Source organism: Dromaius novaehollandiae, chromosome 2 (genome assembly GCF_036370855.1).
Source record: "Dromaius novaehollandiae isolate bDroNov1 chromosome 2, bDroNov1.hap1, whole genome shotgun sequence".
Taxonomy (NCBI): domain Eukaryota; kingdom Metazoa; phylum Chordata; class Aves; order Casuariiformes; family Dromaiidae; genus Dromaius; species Dromaius novaehollandiae.
Window position 1 is genome coordinate 169,361,624 of NC_088099.1, and position 18,362 is coordinate 169,379,985.

An 18,362-nucleotide genomic window follows, 5' to 3' on the forward strand; every position below is an offset into this window, starting at 1 on the left:
CCGGCTGCCGCGGGACCCCGGGATAGGGAAGGAGGCAGCGTCCGGGACCGCCGGCCCGGGGCGTCGCGGGGCACCCGGCCCCCGGCCCCGGGCACCCGCCCCGCGCGAGCAGCGGCAGCAGCGGAGCAAACACCGCCGGGGGGGCGGAGGGCGGGCGCGGGCCCGGGCGGGGCCGCGCTGGCAGCCGCCGCGTTTGCCTGTTTCTTCCGCCCTGCCATGGCGACGGCCGCGCCGGGGGGGCGCGGGGGCCACGTCCCGCAGGTGCCGCCCGCCCCGGCCCGAGCCCCGCGGCCCCGAGCAGCAGCCGGCGCCGGGGCGGTTGAGGCGGCCCGGTGTCCCCCCCCCCCCCCCCGCCCCGGGCCCGGGGCCAGCGGCGCCTGGCCCTTGGCGGGCGGGGAGCGCCGGAGCCCGCCGGTCCCTCTGCGGGGCCTCGGGGCGGCTCGGCCCGGGGAGGGGGCGGCGGGAGCCCCGCGGCCGGGAGCGGCGCCCGCGGCGGTTCCCACGTCCGCAGCCGCCGGCGAACCGGTCGGGTCGGTCCGCGCGTCGGGTGCGTGTGTGTGTGTGTGTGTGTGTGTCCCCCCCGCCCCGGGGAGCCGCGATGAAAGGCAGCGGGGGGGCCCCGGGGCGGCCCGGCCGCGGCCCCCCCTCCCCTCCCCTCCCCTCCCCTTCCCGCGGGCGGCGGGGCCGGGGAGGGGCCGCTGAGTCAGGGCTGCCCGCGGAGCGGTGCCGCCGCCTGCCCCGGCCCCCCCGTCCAGCCCGCGGGGGTGGAGCTGCCGCCAGTCTGCCCCGCCGCTCGCCGCGAGCGCCCGCGCCGCGCTGAGCCGGGCCGAACCGGGCCGAGTCCAACCCCACTGGGCCGTGCCGAGCCGAACCGGGCCGAGTCCAACCCAACCGGGCCGAACCGGGCCGAGTCCAACCCAACCGGGCCGAACCGGGCCGAGTCCAACCCAAGCGGGCCGAGTCCAGCCCAAGCGGGCCGAGTCCAGCCGCGCCGCCATGGTGGCCGGGATGCTGATGCCGCTGGAGCGGCTGCGCGCCATCCTGGAGCTGCTCTTCCGCGAGGGCGTGCTGGTGGCCGAGAAGGACCGGCGGCCGCGGCGCGCCCACCCGCAGCTGCCCGGCGTGCCCAACGTGCAGGTGCTGCGCGCCATGGCCTCGCTGCGCTCCCGCGGGCTGGTGCGCGAGACCTTCGCCTGGCGCCACTTCTACTGGTACCTCACCGACGAGGGCATCGCCTACCTGCGCCGCTACCTGCGCCTGCCGCCCGAGATCGTGCCGCTGTCCCTGCAGCGCGCCCGCCGCCCCGCCGCCCCCGCGCCCGCCCGCCGCCCCGCCGCCGCCGCCGCCGCCGAGCCGCCCCGCGCCTCCCGCCTCGCCTACCGCGGCAAGGAGGAGGCCGCCGAGCAGCACGTGCAGCCCGCCACCGCCACCGTCACCACCGCCGCCGCCGCCGCGGGGGGAGTGTCCCGGCCGGCCCCGGAGCCCGGCCCGGCCCCAGGTAGTCACCGGCCCCCGAGGGGCCCCGGGAGGGTGCTGAGCGCCGGGCTGCCATGGGAGGGGGGCCCAGCCCGCCGGTTTGGTCCCTGCACCCCTGGACCCTCCTCGGCGCCGGCCGCGTCCCTGCATCGGGGCCGCCCTGGGCCCTCGGCTCTGCAGCCCCAGCGAGCCGCAGGCGCCGGCGAGGTACTGGCCGTGCGCCCGGGGGGGCGGGGAGAGGGGGCTGCCGGTGCGCGGGTGGGGAAGGGGCTGGGCTGAGGGTGTGCGTCTCCTGGGCCCCCCGGGTCTGGTGGGGCTGGTGTGCTGTGGGGCAGGGGGCATCGGGTCCCCGCTGGCACCCGGGTCCAGGCGAGGGCACGGAGCTGGCCTGGGATGGGGGCCTGGAGCGGCTCCGTGCATCCCACTGCGGGAGCTGCTCTGCAGCCGGGGACCCTCGACGGGGCTGGGCCCAGCCTGGGCTCTGTGCCGTGGGGCTGGGGACTGCGCCGGGGGGCTGAGCACTATGGGCTGATCCCTGGGGACTGCCTGTGCCGTGGGGCTGAGCGCCATGGGGCTGAGCCCTGGGGGCTGCCTGCATCATGGGGTTGCTGCACCGTGGGACTGCCTGCGCCGTGGGCCTGAGCCCCAGGGACTGCCTGCGCCGTGGGGCTGAGCGCCGTGGGGCTGAGCCCTGGGACTGCCTGCGCCGTGGGGCTGAGCACCATGGGCTGCCTGCGGCGTGCACAGTGGGGCGGGGGAGACGGATGGCAGCAGCTGTGGCGGAGGGGGCAGCTGGTGGGGAGGGGGCCGTCGGCGGCGGGGGCCGCGGGGGAGGCCCGCCCCACATCCCCCCGGCCCTGGCGGAGGCCCGGGGCCCCCCTCGCGCCGCCCCCCGCCTGACACGCGATGCCGACACGCGATCCGCTGCCGGGGGCACCGCGGCAGCTGGATGCGGCGGGGGCATCCGCTCCCCCGCGGGGGGGGGGCAGCAGCGGCCCGCGCCCAGACGCCGCGCCGATGGCCGCCGTGGGCCCTCCCCGCGCCGCCTGGCCGGTGACTCAGCCCCGCGGCCGCCGGGCAGCTGCTGCCGCTCCAAGTTTCCATCAGGAAACGCGCGGAGCCCGGGGGCCATGAGTCAGCGTGGGCAGGGGGGGCGGCGGGGGGCTGAGCCCCACGGGGACCCGGCACCCGGCCCTGCTGGGCGTCCTGCTCCCCTGCGTGACCCCCGGGTCTGCAGAGGCACTGTGCCCCCGGTCCCCATGTCCTCGGGGGGGTCGGTCCCCCCCCCCCGGGTGCTGTGCTGGGCTCTGCCCCACAGCATCACCATGCACCCCCTCCCCACACCCCTGCGGGTTGGTCCCCCCCCGGGGTGCTGTGCTGGGCTCTGCCCCACAGCATCACCATGAACCATCTCCCCACACCCCCGGGGGGGTCGGTGCCCCCCCGGATGCTGCACTGGGCTCTGCCCCACAGCATCACCGTGCACCCCCTCCCCACACCCCCGGGGGGGTCGGTGCCCCCCCGGATGCTGCACTGGGCTCTGCCCCACAGCATCACCGTGCACCCCCTCCCCACACCCCCGGGGGGGGTCGGTGCCCCCCCGGATGCTGCGCTGGGCTCTGCCCCACAGCATCACTGTGCACCCCCTCCCCACACCCCCGGGGGGGGTCGGTGCCCCCCCGGATGCTGCGCTGGGCTCTGCCCCACAGCATCACTGTGCACCCCCTCCCCACACCCCCGGGGGGGGTCGGTGCCCCCCCGGATGCTGCACTGGGCTCTGCCCCACAGCATCACCGTGCACCCTCTCCCCACACCCCCGGGGGGGTTGGTGCCCCCCCGGATGCTGCACTGGGCTCTGCCCCACAGCATCACCGTGCACCCTCTCCCCACACCCCTGCGGGTTGGTCCCCCCCCGGGGTGCTGTGCTGGGCTCTGCCCCACAGCAACACCATGAACCATCTCCCCACACCCCCGGGGGGGTCGGTGCCCCCCCGGATGCTGCACTGGGCTCTGCCCCACAGCATCACCGTGCACCCTCTCCCCACACCCCCGGGGGGGTTGGTGCCCCCCCGGATGCTGCACTGGGCTCTGCCCCACAGCATCACCGTGCACCCTCTCCCCACACCCCTGCGGGTTGGTCCCCCCTGGGGCACTGCACTGGCCTCTGCCCCACAGCATCACTGTGCACCCCCTCCCCACACCCCCGGGGGGGTCGGTGCCCCCCCGGATGCTGCACTGGGCTCTGCCCCACAGCATCACCATGCACCATCTCCCCACATCCCTGGGGCGGTTGGTCCCCCCTGGGGCACTGCACTGGCCTCTGCCCCACAGCATCACTGTGCACCCCCTCCCCACACCCCCGGGGGGGTCGGTGCCCCCCCGGATGCTGCACTGGGCTCTGCCCCACAGCATCACCGTGCACCCCCTCCCCACACCCCCGGGGGGGTCGGTGCCCCCCCGGATGCTGCGCTGGGCTCTGCCCCACAGCATCACCGTGCACCCCCTCCCCACACCCCCGGGGGGGTCGGTGCCCCCCCGGATGCTGCGCTGGGCTCTGCCCCACAGCATCACCGTGCGCCCCCTCCCCACACCCCCGGGGGGGTCGGTGCCCCCCCGGATGCTGCGCTGGGCTCTGCCCCACAGCATCACCGTGCGCCCCCTCCCCACACCCCCGGGGGTCGGTCCCCCCCGGATGCTGCGCTGGGCTCTGCCCCACAGCATCACCGTGCGCCCCCTCCCCACACCCCCGGGGGGGTTGGTGCCCCCCCGGGTGCTGCGCTGGGCTCTGCCCCACAGCATCACCGTGCGCCCCCTCCCCACACCCCCGGGGGTCGGTCCCCCCAGGGCTACGCAGGCCGGTGGCTCGCAGGGGCCCGAGCCGCGCCGTTGCCCCCCGGGAGGGGCGGCCGCGCTGCCGCTTCCCAGGCTCACGGGGCCTGGCGGGATTTTCCGGCCGCGGCCGAGCCCGTCGGTGCTTCCCACGTGCTTTGCCGGCGAGGGAGCGGCGGGAAGTGCCGAGCCGCCCGGCAAAGGGGCCGCGGGGCCCGGGGGCGTGGGAACCTCCGGCCCGGCCCGGCCCGGCCGCGACGCCGCACGGTGCGGGGCAGCCGCTGAGCCGCCCGCCTGGCCGCGGCCCCGGCGCTGCTCGGGCTTGCCGGGACGGGCCGGGACGGGGCGGGCCGGGCCCGGTGCGCTCTGGCAGGGGCTGCGCGAGGAGCTGCCCAGGCGGGAGCGCGGCGGGGCCATGGACGGGGAGGACGGCAGGTACTTCATGGAGGAGCTCATCCAGCAGGGCCAAGGTAGGGAACGGGGCGCCGCGCTCGCCTGCCGCGGTCCCCTCCTTCCCTTGCCCCGCGGGATGAGGGGCAGCGCGAGGGGGGCAGCTGTGCGCCGAGGGCCCGGCTCCGAGCCAAGCGCCGTGCCAAGCCCCGCTCGGCTGCACCCCGGCTCGGTGCCCGGCCCTGCTCCGGTGCATCCCGGCCCCGAGCCCCGCTCCGGTGCATCCCGGGCCCGTGCCCTGCCCCATCCCCGGCCCGCTCCGGTGTACCGGGGCTCCCTGCCCAGCCCCGCTCGCGTGCCTCTCGGCTCCGGGCCGTGGTCCCCAGCCCTGCCGGGCTGGCGGGGTCCCGGGGTGCTGGGCTCCCCGAGCCCTGCCGGGGGGACGCGGCCTTGCTGCCCCCCCCCCGCCCCCGGGCCGCTCCCCCGGGGCCCGGTTGGGAGCCAGCCGTCCCGCCGCTCCGGCCGAGCCGGGAGATCCAGATCCGGGTCTTCCCTGCGCTCGGGGCAGCCGCCGCGGGAAAACCCGGGCTGGATCCCGCTGCGGGCTGGGACGGGGCCGCGCCGTCGGCTGCGGCCGGGGGGCTGCGGGGGGCTGCGGGGGGCTGCGGCCCCGCGGCGGCGGAGCGGAGCCCGCGGCGCGGCCCCGGCACAGCCCGCAGGGCCCCGGCAGGGCCGCTCCCCCGGGAGGCAGCGCCCGTTTTCCAAGGAATTAGTGCCAGGTAATTAATTCCCCGACGGGCCGCCTGCATTAACCCTGTGCGCCCCGGCGGGCGAGGCGTGTGCGCGGGGGCCGGGACCGGGAGCAGCCGGGACCGGGAGCAGCCGGGACCGGGAGCAGCCCGGCGCGGGGGCCAGCGCGGCCGGGGCCGCCGTCGGGGCGGCCCGGGGGGGGGGGGTCCCGGGGGTCCCACGGTGGGGCCGTGCCGTCGCCGGGGCCCGTCCCGCCCCTGCCCGTGTCATGTTCTAACTCGGGCACCGTGACGGGCCCCGGTTATTTATATCGGCGCCCGCCCGCTCCCTCCCTCCGCCGCGGCGGTGACCGGCCGCAGCCGCGCTCGCCCTCGCTCCGCGCTGCCGGCGCCCGGCCCGCGCCCTGCCCGCCCATGAAGGTCGTGCCGGGTAGGTGACCGCCGTCGGGCCGGGCCGGGGGGGCTGGCGCCGCCCGGCCGGGGCGTCCCGGGATATAAAAAGCCGGGCTGTGAGTGATGGGCGCGGGCCGGGGGCGGCCGGGGCGGCCCGAGGCGGGGGAAGGCGCCGCGGGCAGGGGCTGGCCGCGGGCCCGGGGCCGCCCCCCCCCCCCCCCCCCCGCGGGCCCGATGCTGCCGGTGCGGCGACCGGGGCGCAGCCGCCGGGCGGGAAGGCGGCTCCGCGCCGCGGGCCGGGAGGGGTTAAGGCGGAGCGGGAGCAGCCCGGGGGGGCGGGCGCTGGCGCGTCCCAGCCCCGCCGGGCCCGGCCGCCGGCAGCCGAGCCGAGCCGAGCCGAGCCGCGCCGCGCCGAGCCGCACGCAGGTGCCGCCGCGGAGCCGCGCCGGGCCGGGCCCCATGGACGACCCCGGCTCGCTGTTCCCGTCGCTGGTGGCGGCGGGACACGCGGTGTCGCTCGCCCTGGTCTGGTACTGGCGGCGCCGCGCCGAACCGGGCGGTGCAGGTGAGTCCGGCCCGGCCCGGCCCGGCCCGGCTCGGCCCGGCCCGGCCCGACGCCGCCCCGGGGCTCGGCCTGGCGGCGGCGGCGCTGGATCCGCGGTCCCGGCCGCCCCTCGCCCCGCCCCCGCGGGCACCGGCCCAGCCCCGGCGGGGGAGGGACCGGCCGCGCCGACGGGGCGGGAGGCGCCGCGGCAGCGGGGGCGGGGGGCGCCGGGCCCCCTCCCCGGGAGCTGCGGGCACGGTGGGGCCCGTGGGCTGTGCGAGGGGGCGGCTGGGACCCGGCGCGGGGGGGGCACCCAGCGCGGCGTGCGCAGGGCCCGGCAGAGCAGCGCCCGGCACCCCGCAGGATGGATGCGGCCCCCGGGCGCGGGGTGACTCAGCGGCGCCCGCGGCAGCCCTCCCGCCTGGCCCGGTGCCCGGTGCCCGGGGCCCGGTGCCCGGCGCCGGCGGCGAGCGCAGGGTCTGCGGAGCGCTGCCCCTTCCCAGAACCGGGGCGTCCCGGCGCTGCGCGGGGGTGTGCGAGGCTCCCCCGGGTGCCCCCGCCGCAGCGCGCCCTTTCCCCAGCCCGGGGACCCCCCGGCCGCGCGGGGCCTCGCGCCAGGCTGGTGGCCGGGCAGAAATCTCCCTGCTTGGAAGTGGCAGGTGCTTCCCTGGGCGTGACGGTGCCGGACGCCTCGGGGGACAGGGCCGTGAGGGCAGGAGGGGCGGCGGGCGCTGGGCGGGCCGGCGGTGCCCGCTGGTGTCCCCGGCTGGGGCACGCCGTGGGGCTGGGGCACGCCGGTGGGGCGGCTCGGCCGGGGACATCGGCACGGGGCGCGGTGGCACCGCTGCAGGCTGCGGGGCTGGGGCCTGCCCCGGGCAGCAGCACCGCAGCGCGGCCGGCCCGTGGTCCCCGGCGGGGGCTGCGCGGGTGGCACGTCCTTGCCGGGAAGGGCAGGCGGGACTGGCAGGTCATTTTGGTGCCCGCCGCGCTGGCGCGGGTCCGTGGCCCCCCCGGCCGCCGCTATTGTCTCCTCCACCTGCTGCGCCGGCGCCTGCCGCTCCCGGGCTGCATCCTGCCGCCGCCCTCCGAACTCGGGGCGCTGCCGTGCCCGGGCGATGCCCGGCTGCTCGCTGCATCTCGTGCAAGCGGCACGGAGGGGCTGCATGGCAGCGGCCGCCCGCGGCGCGGTGCAGCCGGCCGGCACGGCAGGGAGGTGCTGCGGCGCGGTGGTTGGGCAGTGATGCGGTCAAGCGGCTGCTCCTGGCTCATCCCTCCAAGCGCTGCGGCTCGGTTCCTGCTCCCCCGGGGAGCTGCCAGGGGCTGGGTTGATGCGTGCGGACATCCCCGGAGATGCGTGCGGACATCCTCGGAGATGCTTGCAGACGTGGCGGGTGCGGGCCGAGGCCCCGGCCCCCCCGGCCCCCCCGCGCCGCCTCGCAGGGCGTTGGCTGTGGCTTCCGCAGATCTGTGCATGGCATTCGGCGCTGTCACGCTGCCGCCTCGCCTGGGGACGGGCACCGGCCCGCGTCGCCGCGGCAGCTGCAGCTTGCGGGGCCGAGTATGAGCGTGCAGGAAACCCCCCGTCTCGTGGTGCCCCACGCCACGGTGAAACGCACGCGGGGGGTGATGCCGTGGCCCCCCCGTGCCGCGGCGAGGGGGGCTCTGCCGACGCGGGGCGCCCGGCCCGGCGGCGCTGCCTCTCCCCGCTGCACCCGGCTGCAGCTGCCAGATGGTGCACGGCGCGGGGCACCTTGCCGGCAGCCCGCGGCCGCGTCCCTGGCGCCGGCCCAGGGCTGTTCAAAGGGCGTCCGCTGCCCAAGGTCGCACCTGCCGGGGCCCGTCATGCCGGGCCGCGCCGCGCCGTCCCGGGGGGGCTCCGGCATTTTGAGCATCTTTCCTGGCACACGTGGGCACCGCGGCGAGGGACGGCCCTGCCCCGCTCTCGGCCGCGGTTTCGGGGTGCTGCCGGGTCGCGTTCACCGCGGGTACCCGGGGAGGCGGCCGAGGCGATGGGCTTGGTGTTGCAGGGGGGGTTCGGCGCGGTGGGATGGGCTCGGGGGGGGGCAGCACCCGCGCGGCGGTGCCGTGGCTGCCGGGCAGGGGCACGTGCCATTTTTGGTGGCAGAACGTGCTGTTTTGGTGGCGGGAGGACGCGCTGTTTTCGGCGGCAGAACGTGCTGTTTTGGTGGCGGCAGAACGCGCTGTTTTCGGTGGCAGAACGTGCTGTTTTGGTGGCGGGAGGACGCGCTGTTTCGGTGGCAGGATGCTGGCTGTTTGTTTGGGCCCCGCTCCCGTTTCCAGGGCTGCCTGCGGCCTGGCTGCCGTGACGGCCGCGGGCGGGGGAGGCCGGGGAGGCTCGGGAACCCCCTCCCCGCCTCGCCACTCAGCTTTTCCGCGGCCCCTGCGGCTGCGGCTGCGCCAGGCCCGCGGCGGGGGGGTCGCGGCTGCTGCTGGCTCCGGGCTCGCGGGTGACTCACCGGCTCCGCAGGAAGCCCCGGGGCTTCGCCTGGCAGCCGCAGCCCAGCGCATGGAGCCGCTGGCCCGCTCCCCGGGCAGGGCGAGGGGTGCTGCCCGCCGTGGGGCTGCCCCGCCGTGGGGCTGGCTCGGTCCCGCCGCTGGGAGCATCCTCCGGCCGCGGCGGCGGGGGCTTCCCCGGGGGTGCAGGGCTCTGCGGCCGCCGGGGACCAAACAGGGCAAGCGTGGAAGCAAACGCGGAGCCGGAGCCGTGCCCTGTGATTCCAGCTGGCGCTTCCTGCGCGGCGCTAATCGCCCCGGCCCGGCCCTCCCGGCCACTGCCAGCCGCCCCCCTCCTTATCTCCGCGGCGCAGATGGGGCGCGAGCCGCGGCGGGACGGGACGGGATGGGATGGGACGGCAGCCCGGGCCCTGCCCAGCCCCCCGCGCCGGCAGCGCGCCCGGCCCCCGCGAGCCGGGCTTGCACCACGGCTGGGCTTGACACCAGGCCACCACCCCGCCGCCCCGCTCCTCGGGGACACGCGGCCCTGGCACCACGCGCCCAGCCCAGGCCCTGGCTGCGCCGGGCATGGCGCAACCCCTGCGGTGCCCGGGGGGGGGCTGCCCCTCGGGGGGGGGGGGTTCTGCCCCTGGGGGCCGCGGGCAGGAAGAGCCGGGCCTGGCCGAGCTCCTGGGCCGTCTGAGTCACCGCGTGCCGTAACTCCCCTCCAGATGTGGGAGAGCCGCGCGCGGAGCGGCCGGCACGGCACGGCACGGCACGGCGCGGCGGGCAGGCAGGGCCCGGCCGGGACAGCACCATGCTCTCCGCGCTCTGCTGCTGCTGCTGCGCGCGACCAGGCAGGTGCCCCGCGGCGCCGGAGCAGGGGGGTCTCGCCGGCGGCAGCCCTGCTCGCCCCCCGCGCCCTCCCGGCCTCGGGGCGCTGCTGGCCGCGGCGTGGGGCCGGCGTGCAGCTGTGCGCAGCTGTGCCGGTGCGGGGAGGCGCGGGCGACGCCGGCCCCGCTCGCAGGCCCGCAGCTCTCCGAGGAGGTGACCGGAGCGGGGGCAGCCGAGCGGGTGTTGGGTGCCCCCGCGGTGGTGCCCGTCGCACTCGCTGCAGGGAACCGGGGGGCATCCGGGGTCGCGGGAGGCTTGGGAAGGTGCGAGCAGGACGGGGGGGGCGGGAGGGAGGGGGCTGGCGCCCCTGCTTCGTGCGGGGAGAAGGATGCCGGGGGGGGGTGCAAGGTGTGCAGGCTGCAAGGGGCTGGGTGCAGCAGGGAGAGGGGGCACGGGTGCGGGGGGGGTCAGTGGGGAGACAGGCACCAGGGGTGTGCAGGGAAGGAGGGCAGGGTGCAGGGGAAAGGGGGTGCAGGATGCACGGGGGAAGGAGAGCAGGGTGCAGGGGAAGGGGTGCAGGATGCACGGGGGAAGGAGAGCAGGGTGCAGGGGAAAAGGGGTGCAGGATGCACGGGGGAAGGAGAGCAGGGTGCAGGGGAAGGGGTGCAGGATGCACGGGGGAAGGAGAGCAGGGTGCAGGGGAAAGGGGGTGCAGGATGCACGGGGGAAGGGGTGCAGGGAGCCCCGGGGGAAGCAGTGCACGATGCCCCGGGGAAGGAGAGCAGGGTGCAGGGGAAAGGGGGTGCAAGTTGCACAGGGAAGGGGGGCAGGATGCATGGGAGAAGGGGCGCGGGGAGCCCGGGGGAAGCGGTGCAGGATGCCCGGGGGAAGGGGGCCCCGGCCCCGCGGAAGGCAGCAGCCGCCCGGGAGGCGCGGCGCGGGGGGGGGCGGGGCGGCGCGGGGCGGCTCCGCCTCGGGCCCGGGCCCCGCCGCCGCCTCCGTCTCCGTCTCCGTCTCCGTGTCGGCGTCGCGTCGCGTCGCGCCCGGGCCGCGCCGTCGGGGGCCGCGGGAGCAGCGCGGCATGGCGGGCGGGCGCGCGGCGCTGCGCGGCTCCGACTGGCTCTGCGGCGGCTCCGAGCCCGAGAGGAAGCGGTACCTGAGCGCCCAGCTCTGCTGCGCCGGTGCGTGCGGGGGGGGCGGCGGGGGGGCCGCGCCGGGCCGGGCGGGCTGGGCGGGCTGGGCTGGGCGGCCGGAGCCGCGCCGGGAGCGCCGTCGGGGCTGCTCCGCGCCGTGCCGGGGTGCGGGAGGGGGCCGGGCCGTGCCCGAGGGTGCCGCGCCCGGGAGGGGGCTCGGGGCTGCCGCGTGGTTTCCCCCCCCCCCCCGGGGGTCGCAGTGCCCGCGGTGCTGCGCCGGGGCTCGCTGCCGTCGGGGCGCCGGGCAGCAAAGCGTTAAGGGGCGGGGCCGGCCCGGGCGAGCGCCGCCCCCGCTGGGCTGGGCCGGATCCCCGCGCTGGGCCCGTGTGTGTGTGTGTGTGTGTGTGTGTGTGTGTGTGTGTGTGTGTGTGTGCGTGTGTGTGCGTGTGTGTAGACGTATGTCTGTGCGCACAGATGTGCGTGTGTGTGCACAGATGTGCGTGCATGTGCGTGTGTGTGCACAGACTGTGTGTGTGCGTGTGTGCTTAGATGTGCATGTGCGTGTGCACAGACGTGCATGTGTGTGCACAGACGTGCATGTGTGTGTGCGTGAGTGCTTAGACATGCATGTGTGTGTGCACAGATGTGCGCGTGCGTGTTCCCTTGTGTGCGTGTGCATGCACACGTCTGCATGCACCTTCGTACACGTGCCCGTGTGTCTGCGTTTGCCTGCACACGTGTGCAAACCCCCCCATGCATGTGTGCACCTGCCCACGTGTACATGCACATATGTCCATCCGTGCGTGGTTCCGTGCGTGCACAGGTGTGTGTATATATACGTGCCTGTGTGTGTATATATGTGCACATGCATATGTCCGTGTGCGTGCCTGTGTGCTCGCATGTTCGGGTGTGTGTATGGTCGTGCCCGCGTGTGCGTGCGTGTGGCTCTCCCCCGTGCCCTGCACAGCGAGGGGCAGATGCGTCGCTGCCGCGGGGGCCTCGGCGCGTCCCTGGAAAGAGAGCGGCTCTCCAGGCTGCAGAGCGGCTCCCCGCCCGCCCGGCTCCGGGTTCCCGCCTCACCTCCCCGCAGTCACCCACGCTGCTCCCGCGAGGCCGGGGGCTCCCCGCGGCCCCTATCCCGGGCGGGCGTCGCAAAGCGCCCCGCGGCCGTTGCGCTGCCTCCCGCGCCGGGGAGCGGCACGTCGGGCCGGCGTCGTCGTGGTCCTGAAGGGCGAGGTGGGGAGCGGCTCCGGTCCGGTCCGGCCGGCGCGGCCGGGCGGCGGTGGCTTGGCGGGAGCCCTCCCTGCCCCGAAGGCTCCTCCGGGGCTCCCAGCTCGTCTGGTCTTCAAAGTGCCACCGCCGCGCGTGGCCTCGGAGCCCCGGGGTGCCGCGGGCACCTCCCTGCTTTGGTGAAGAGCTGCCGCCCGCGCCGGCGCGGTGGTGTCCCCGGGGCTGGTGCATGCCCCAGCATCGCCTGCTAGCAGGGCCCGGGCAGGCCGCGTGCCGGTGGCCGCGGGAGCGCCCGGGGCAGGGACCCGGCAGGGAGAGCGGCTGTCTGCGCCGTGCCGGCCGTCTGGCAGCGCCGCGGTCCCTCCGGAGCCCAGGCCGGCGCGTCCTTCTCCGGGGCGGCGGCAGAGGCAGCTTGCGGCGTGCGTGCGAGCATGGCCTGTGCCCCGGCCCCGGGGAGCGGTGCCGCGAGCTGCAGGTGGGGAGCGCGAGGAAGCGAAACTCCCCGGCGGCTCAGCAAGCAGGGCTGCCGCGGGGCTGCCGCACAGCTGCACCCGGCTGCTGGCACGCCGGGGGGGACGGCGCGGGGCGAAGGCTGCCCATGCCCCTGCCCACACCCAGCTCTCCTGCTTCAGCCCCTTCCTTGTTCTTGCACGGTCCCTGCCTGGGTGCAATCACCCCTCATCCCCTCTCTGCCCTACATAGTCCTCACCTGGGTACAATTGCCCCCCTGTCCCCTCCCCTGCCCCACATTGGCCCCACCTGGGTGCAATCACCCCTTGTCCCCTCCCCTGCCCTGCACAACCCCCGCCTGGGTGCAATTCCCCCCCCCCGCCTGGCATTGCCCCCACCTGGGTGCAGGCACCCCCCATCCCCTCTCCTGCCCCACATGGCCCCCACCTGGGTGCAATTGCCCCCCCCATCCCCATCCCCTCTCCTGCCCCACATGGCCCCCACCTGGGTGCAATTGCCCCCCCCATCCCCGTCCCCTCTCCTGCCCCACATGGCCCCCACCTGGATGCAATTGCCCCCCATCCCCGCCCTGCCCCACATAGTCCACACCTGGGTGCAATTGCCCCACTGTCCCCTCTCCTGCCCCACGTTGGCCCCGCCTGGGGTGCAGTCACCCTCGTCCCCTCCCCACCCCACATGGTCTCCGCCTGGGGGCAAGCACCCTTTGTCCCCTCCCCTGCCCTGCACAACCCCCACCTGGGTGCAATTCCCCCCCCCTCACATTGCCCCACCTGAGTGCAATCACCCCCATCCCTTCCCAACCCCACATGGCCCCCACCTGGGTGCAATTGCCCCCCCATCCCCTCTCCTGCCCCACATGGCCCCCACCTGGGTGCAATTGCCCCCCATCCCACCCCTGCCCCGCACGGCCCCCGCCCGCCCCCGCTGCCCGCTGGACGTGAGCTGTAGCTCAGGTATGTCCCTGCCCTCTGACGCGCCCCGGCGTCAGCCGGGCTCCCGCAGCTGTGGCTCATCGCTCCAGATGTGCTGCCGGCGGAAAATATGCGCCTTTGGAGCCGTCGCCGCGCGCATTCCTCCCCGGCTGGCCTTGGCCCCGGCCCCGGCCCGGCAGGGCGCTGGCGAGGGGGAGCAGCCGCGCTGGATCCTGCCTGGCTGCGGGCAGCATCGCCGTGCCGGCCCTTCCGCCGCTGCGTGGGTCCCCGGTCCGGCCGGCGCCGTGGCCCGGCCGGGAGCGCTGCCGAGGCTGCTGCCGCCTGCGGGGCCGGGAAAGCGAGCGGCTGCCCTGCCCGGAAAGCAAACACGGGAGCGGGCGCTGCGTCAGCAGCTCCCGCCCGCGCAGGCACGGCCTCGCTCCCCCGGGCTCCCCGCGCCGGCGGCATCCCGGCGGCACCGCTGCCCCACGCCGGGCACGGCCCCACGCAGGGCTGCCCCCCCGGAGCCCCGCGGCTCCTCCCGGGGCGCGTCCGCCGCAGCGTGCGTCACGGCGCGGCCGCCTCGTCCCTTGGACTCCAGGCAAGGGTCGGGCTGCGCCCCGCGGCACCACGGCTGCCGACGGGACGGGACGGGACGGGACGGGACGGCGGCCGCGGGTCCCCGGCGCCCCGGGAGCGCTCGTGCAGCCGGGCCGGGCCGTGTATGGTCCCGAACGGGACGCGGCACCGGCGGCCCGCTGGGAATGGCACGCCGGCCCTGCCGGAGCGCCCCTCGTGCCCCACGGCTGCACCCCCCTCCTGTGGGCACCCCGTGGGGCCGCGGCGGGACCCCCGCGGCCCGGTCGAGGTGGGGCGCTTGCGCTGCCGCGGCCGGTGCCGGCCCGGTGCCAGGCGCCGGGGCAGGAGCGCCTGGAATGCATTGCCGGGAGCGCTGGCTCCGGGCCCCGCGCGGTGCTGCCGGGGCGGAGGAGCCGTGCGCCAGGCTCCCTGCGGCCCGCGCCGGGCGTGGGAACGTGGGGCTGAGCCCCCCGGGGTGGGGCTGGGGGTCCCGCGGCCCCTGCGTTGGGGTCCCCAGCGCCCCGGGTGCGGGAGGCTCCTGGCCGTGGGGGTCCTGAGCCCCCTGAGTGCGTGACCACATGTCCTGCAGCCCCCGGGTGTGGGGACTGGGGGTCTTGGGACCCCTGGGCTTGGGACCTGAGGTCCTGCGGCCTCTGGGCATGGGGACTGGGGGTCCCGAGGACCCTGGGCTTGCAAATCTGGGGGTCCAAACACCCCTGGGTGTAGGGGCTGGGGATCCTGAGGCTCCTAGGTTTGGGGACCGGGGGTCCCAAGACCCCTGGGGATGGGGACTGGGGCCCCAGAGGCTCTTGGACTTCCAAACCGGAGCATCTTGAAGGCCCTGGGTTTGGGGACTGGGGTCCTGCAGCCCCTGGGCTTGGGGGGTCCTGCAACCCCTGGACTTGGGGCTTGGGGGGTCCTGAGGCTCCCAGGCTTGCAAATCCAGGGATCCAAACACCCCTGGGAATGGGGAATGGGGATCCCAAGGCTCCGAGGTTTGGGGACCAGGGGTCCCAAGACCCCTGGGGACGGGGATTGGAGGCCCTGGGCTTGGCGACTGGGGTCCTGCAACCCCTGGGCTTGGGGACTGGGGGTCCTGAGGACCCTGGGCTTGGGGACCGGGGGTCTGGGCCCTCCTGGGCTTATGGCCCTGGGGGTCCCGGGGGTCCCAGGCTCGCGGACCTGGGGCGTTTCGCGTGGCCCCCGGGCCGCTCCCCTTGGGCGGGGAGGAAACGGTTAAGGGAGGCTGTGGGCTCGGCGCTGAGGTTTCCTGTGGGTAGGAGCCAGCGAGTGCCCGGCAGCGGCAGCGGGGAGGAAGGGAGGGATGGAGGGAGGGAGGGGAGCCCCAGTCTCCTCCCTGCGGCCGGGCCCCACCTCGGGCAGCTCCGCACCTCGGGAAGGAGGGGTTTGCCGAGGGGCCAGGCCTGGCACCCCACCACGGGCAGGGCAGAGCGGGAGGCGAGCCGAGCGCGTCGGTGCTCAGCCGCGTCCCCGGGGGCTGCCGCCAGCGGCGCGGGAGCCCGGCCAGCTGCCACCATGTCGCGGCAGCGCCTCTGGAGCCGGGAGGAGGAGGGTTTCTCTGCGGAGCAGAGGACCAGCTCGGAGGACAACCTCTACCTGGCCGTGCTGAGGGCGTCCGAGGGGAAGAAAGGTAGCGGAAAGGCGGCACGGTGGCGGTTTGGGCCCCTCCGTGCAGCCCGGGGGGCCGGTTCCTGCGCTGCCCGCGCCTGGCGGGGTCCTGCACGGACGCCCGGTCCCCATCGGTGCCGGGACGCGGGCACCGCCCCGGAGCCCAGACCGCGGGAACGGAGCGGCGCTTCTTCCCACGCCCGTCCCGTCCCCGTGGCCCAGCCCCACCTGGGCCGCGGCTCTTCCCGGTGCCTCTCCCGCCGGGCCGCGGTGCTTCCCGGTGCTTCTCCCGCCGGGCCGCGGCACGCCAGCCCTGCCTGCAGCACCCGGGCTCCGCGGGCGAGCGCGCTGCACTTCCTTCCTCCGTACGTGCGTGTGCCGGCGGCGGCCGCTCCCGCGTGTTTGCTTCCCTGTGCGTCTCCCACCCTGCCCGCGACGGCTGCCCGGGCCGCGGGGTCTCCGGCGGGGTCTCCGGCGGGGTCGGGGTGCCCCACGGTGCCGGGTGCATGGGCAGGGTGGGGCCGCGCGCGCCGCCCTGGCACCCGCCGCTGCGTGGGCAGATCCCGGCACGCTCCGGCGGGACGAGACCCGGCACGCAGCACCCGGACCCGCGGGGATCGCCGTGGCGCGAGGGGCGTCTCGGCGGCCGAGCCGGGGGCCCAGGCGTCCGGGGTGTGCCGCGACGCTCCACGCTCTGGGGCCGGGAGAGGCCTGCGAGGAGGGCCGCGAGCCGCCCCGATGCCGGGCGAAGGGCTAACGACGGGGCCGGGGCCGGGCTGGGGCAGCGCCGGCCCGGTAATTACAGGGCAGCGGGGCAGGGAGTGCCCGCTGAGTCAGCGCCTCCGGCCGGCGTGGGACACCCTGCCCCTCCGGCGTGGGACACCCTGCCCCTCCGGCAGCGGGAGTCCCGGCCCCGCCGCTCGCCCGCCACGACGGCTGCGCATCGCCCCTCGGCATCGCCGTCCGGCTGTGCCGGACCCCGTGCCCACGTCGCTGGGGCTGTGGGAGCCCTGCAGACCCCACGGGCGCATCCGCAGCCCCTCCGGGGCACCCCCCTCGCCCCGGGCCGGGCCGGGCGGCCTCCCAGCAGCCGTCCCCACCCCAGGCAGCCTTGCTCGGGGCTGCCGTGGTGCAAGGCACGGCAAGGGCTGGTCCGCGTTAACTGTTTCCTTCCCGTTGGCGTGTCTGGTGACTCACCGTGGTTCCCCACGGCGGTTGGCTCATCGTTTCCTGCCTGCGATGAGCTGTGCCAGACTTTGCCTCCGGTGGGGCAACCCGGCCTGTCCTGCGGCGCGTCCTCGGCTGGGGTGGGATTCCTCCCGGCGCTGCCCCTGCCCCGCTCAGCCCTGCCCTCTCTTCTCCCGCAGATGAGCGAGACCGGGTCCAGAAGAAAACCTTCACGAAATGGGTCAACAAGCACCTCATCAAGGTACGGCGATGCCGCTGCTGCCGGCCGCCCGGGCCGTCCCCGGCGGGAAGTCCCGGCGGCTGCAGGTGGCTGCGCCCGGCCGCCGCGGGGGGGTTCGCCGGGGGGGAGCCCTGCCCTGGCCGCGCTGCAGCGCGTGGGCACGGGGCCGGCGGCGGGACCCCCTGCACGTCTCAGGACGGGGGGCAGGAGCTGCCTGCCGGCCCCGCTGCGCCCCACGGCGTGGGGCCAGCCCGCTGCCCCCTCCCACGCCGGCCGGGAAGCGCTTGGGCTCTCAAAGGAGGGTTGTGCCGCGGCCCCGGGCAGAAAGGGACCTTTTGGGCGGCTCTGCCGGGATCCCCGCCACCGGCGTGCCAGCGGCTCGCTTTGCGGGAGAGCGGTGCCTGCGCTGGCGGCCCGTCCTCCCCGTGCCGCTCCGTCCCCCGGGCGCCCAGCCCCGCGGGCTTGTCGGTGCCCGCGCTGCCCGCGGCGGAGCCCACGTCAGCGCCTGGCACGCGCGGAGACGTCTCCCGGCCCCCGCGCGCCGCGTCTCCGCAGGCGTGCCGCCGCGGGCGATGCCGCGTGCCGTGCCGTGCCGTGCCGCTGCATGCCGTGCTGTGTTGCACCGCTGCGTGCCGTGTTGCACCGCACCGTGCCGCCGGGCACCGTGCTGGCCCCCCCCTCTGCTGGACACCCAACCTGTCTCCTCTCTTCTGCCTCTCCTCACTGCTCTCCTCTCTGGCTCTGCTCCCCGCGGCAGCACTGGCGCGCAGAGGTAGGTGGTCCCCCCCCGCGCTCCCTGCGCCCTCTCCGCGTTGCTCCCTCCGGTCCCGTCCGGGCGCAGCACGGGCACCGCGGCGGCTCGTGGGACGCGCTGGGGGGTCCCGGGGCTGGGGCTGGGCCGTGCTGGAGGGGGGATACTGGGGTCCCCGCGGTGCTCGTTTTGGGTCATGGTGGGGGAAACGGGGCAGGTTTGCAGTAGCCTGGTGCCGCGAGGTGCCGCCGGCCCGCTCGCCCCGCTCGCCCCGCTGACGGCACCTCCCCGTCCCCAGGCTCAGCGTCACATCAACGACCTCTACGAGGACCTGCGGGATGGCCACAACCTCATCTCGCTGCTGGAGGTGCTCTCGGGGGACACGCTGGTAGGTGCCCCGCGGGCGCGGATGCAAGCGCGGATGCAGGCGCGGATGCAGGCGCGGATGCAGGCATGGATGCAGATGCAGGCGCAGACGCAAGTGTAGATGCAGGCGCGGATGCAGGCGCGGACGTGAGCATGGATGCAGGCGCGGACGCAGGTGCAGCGGGACGCTCCTCGCCGTGGCTCTGCCTCCTCCC

General features: G+C 77.1%; 1 protein-coding gene across 1 annotated transcript in view; it reads left to right on the plus strand.

Moving 5' to 3' along the window:
• The first annotated feature begins 733 nt into the window (after positions 1 to 733).
• The window catches only part of PLEC (plectin), an 83,118-nt gene continuing 65,489 nt past the window's right edge, over positions 734 to 18,362 (plus strand). The window contains exons 1-3 of the mRNA XM_064505519.1: positions 734 to 1,498; positions 16,990 to 17,051; positions 18,080 to 18,169. Of these exons, the coding sequence (XP_064361589.1) occupies positions 997 to 1,498; positions 16,990 to 17,051; positions 18,080 to 18,169 (654 nt within the window). The 5' untranslated portion in view covers positions 734 to 996. The remainder of the gene's footprint in view (positions 1,499 to 16,989; positions 17,052 to 18,079; positions 18,170 to 18,362) is intronic.